Raw genomic sequence first — 1,285 nt, 5'->3', positions numbered from 1 at the left:
GCCCCCGGTGCTTCCCTGAGCTCCCTGGGGAGGACGAGGCTTTTTTGGTCCGTTTGCTCCGGTCGAGCTGGGGAGTGACAAAGGTCCGATGGGACCTCCCAAGCACAGGAGTCCTCCCAGAAGGAGGGCTGGATGCAACCCTCCCCCCCAAAACAGGCAGCCTGCCCCAAAACCACGGCATGCCTGGCTTTTGGGGAAAAAAAAAACCCTAAATACCCAACAGCAGCACCGCAAACCAAGGGCATCCCCCCGCCGCTGCTCCTCTACACGAGGTGGACAATGAGAACGGAGCAGGCGGACCCCACAGCCAGCCCCAGCATGAGGTAAAATGTCATCACCACCCCCGCCGCCTCGGCCAGCTCTTTCGGCACAATCTTGGGGCCGTAGACGATGACCAGCGTCCCCAGGTAGCCGTTGCTCAGCCCCAGCAGCGCCGTGAAGACCACCGGGTAGACATCTCGGTTGAAGACCACCGTCCGGATGTGAGCCCGGGGTTGGTAGTTGCTGAGGATGAAGAGAGGGAGGAAGATGGTCCTGAGGAGGACGAGGGTGGGCAGCAGCTTGCTCTTGGGGCTGGGCACCTGGATCCAGGCGGTGATCTGCCTCCCGCACCAGTCGGCAAAGTTGTACAGGAGGAAACTGGTGAGCGGCGCAAAGTACTTGGTGCTCCACAGGCTTCCCGAGGACTTGCTGACCGACTCGATGTTGGAGGAGAGAGAAGGGAAGATGATGATGGAGACGAAGAAGACGTAGAAGAGGCAGAAGCCGAGGAGGGCAGTCTTCTGCAGGATGGGGCGGAGCGGGGGGATGCCGGTGCTTTTTGCGAGGAAGGAGGTATTGGCGGTGCCTCCTGGCTCTGCCTCGTCCTCCGCGGAGCTGTCGGGCGGCACAGCGGTCAGAGATGGGCTCTCCTTCTGGCTGCTCAAGTAATACCTGGAAAAAGAGGAGGAGGGAGATCATTAGCCAAGTGTGCGGGGGGGGAACCCAAACTGAGATTTGGAGAGAGAGCAGGAGAGAAGTTGGCGACGCAGTGATGTCTGCTGGACCCAGCGAAGGCAGTTGCAGCAACCCCATCGCACCTCCAGCTCCCACCTCGTACGGAGAGGTGACCCTCAAGGACCCACCACCCCCTCTTCCCTACCGTGGGGATCCCTGTCCTCCCTCGGTGGTTCACAGGGGGGACCTACTGCACGCAGGCGTTTGGGGGGCCGGGTGGTTTCGGGGGTTGCAAGCACCAACAAGACCACATCAGTGCCTGACATTGCAGATACGGACGCCCTACGGG

The 1,285-nt window shown here is 61.2% G+C and overlaps 1 protein-coding gene across 1 annotated transcript; it reads right to left on the bottom strand.

The window, feature by feature from the left end:
* Nucleotides 1-263: 263 nt before the first annotated feature.
* Nucleotides 264-935, bottom strand: LOC104084173 (equilibrative nucleoside transporter 3-like; the record flags this gene model as incomplete). The annotated part of the gene is made up of 1 exon (XM_009587914.1): nucleotides 264-935. A coding segment is annotated over one exon (672 nt), but the record flags the coding sequence as incomplete, so codon positions are not given.
* Nucleotides 936-1,285: the final 350 nt, after the last annotated feature.

Source organism: Fulmarus glacialis, unplaced genomic scaffold (genome assembly GCF_000690835.1).
Source record: "Fulmarus glacialis isolate BGI_N327 unplaced genomic scaffold, ASM69083v1 scaffold18231, whole genome shotgun sequence".
Lineage (NCBI taxonomy): Eukaryota > Metazoa > Chordata > Aves > Procellariiformes > Procellariidae > Fulmarus > Fulmarus glacialis.
Note: the sequence above shows the minus strand (reverse complement) of the source record. Positions and strands in the feature narration are given on the sequence as shown.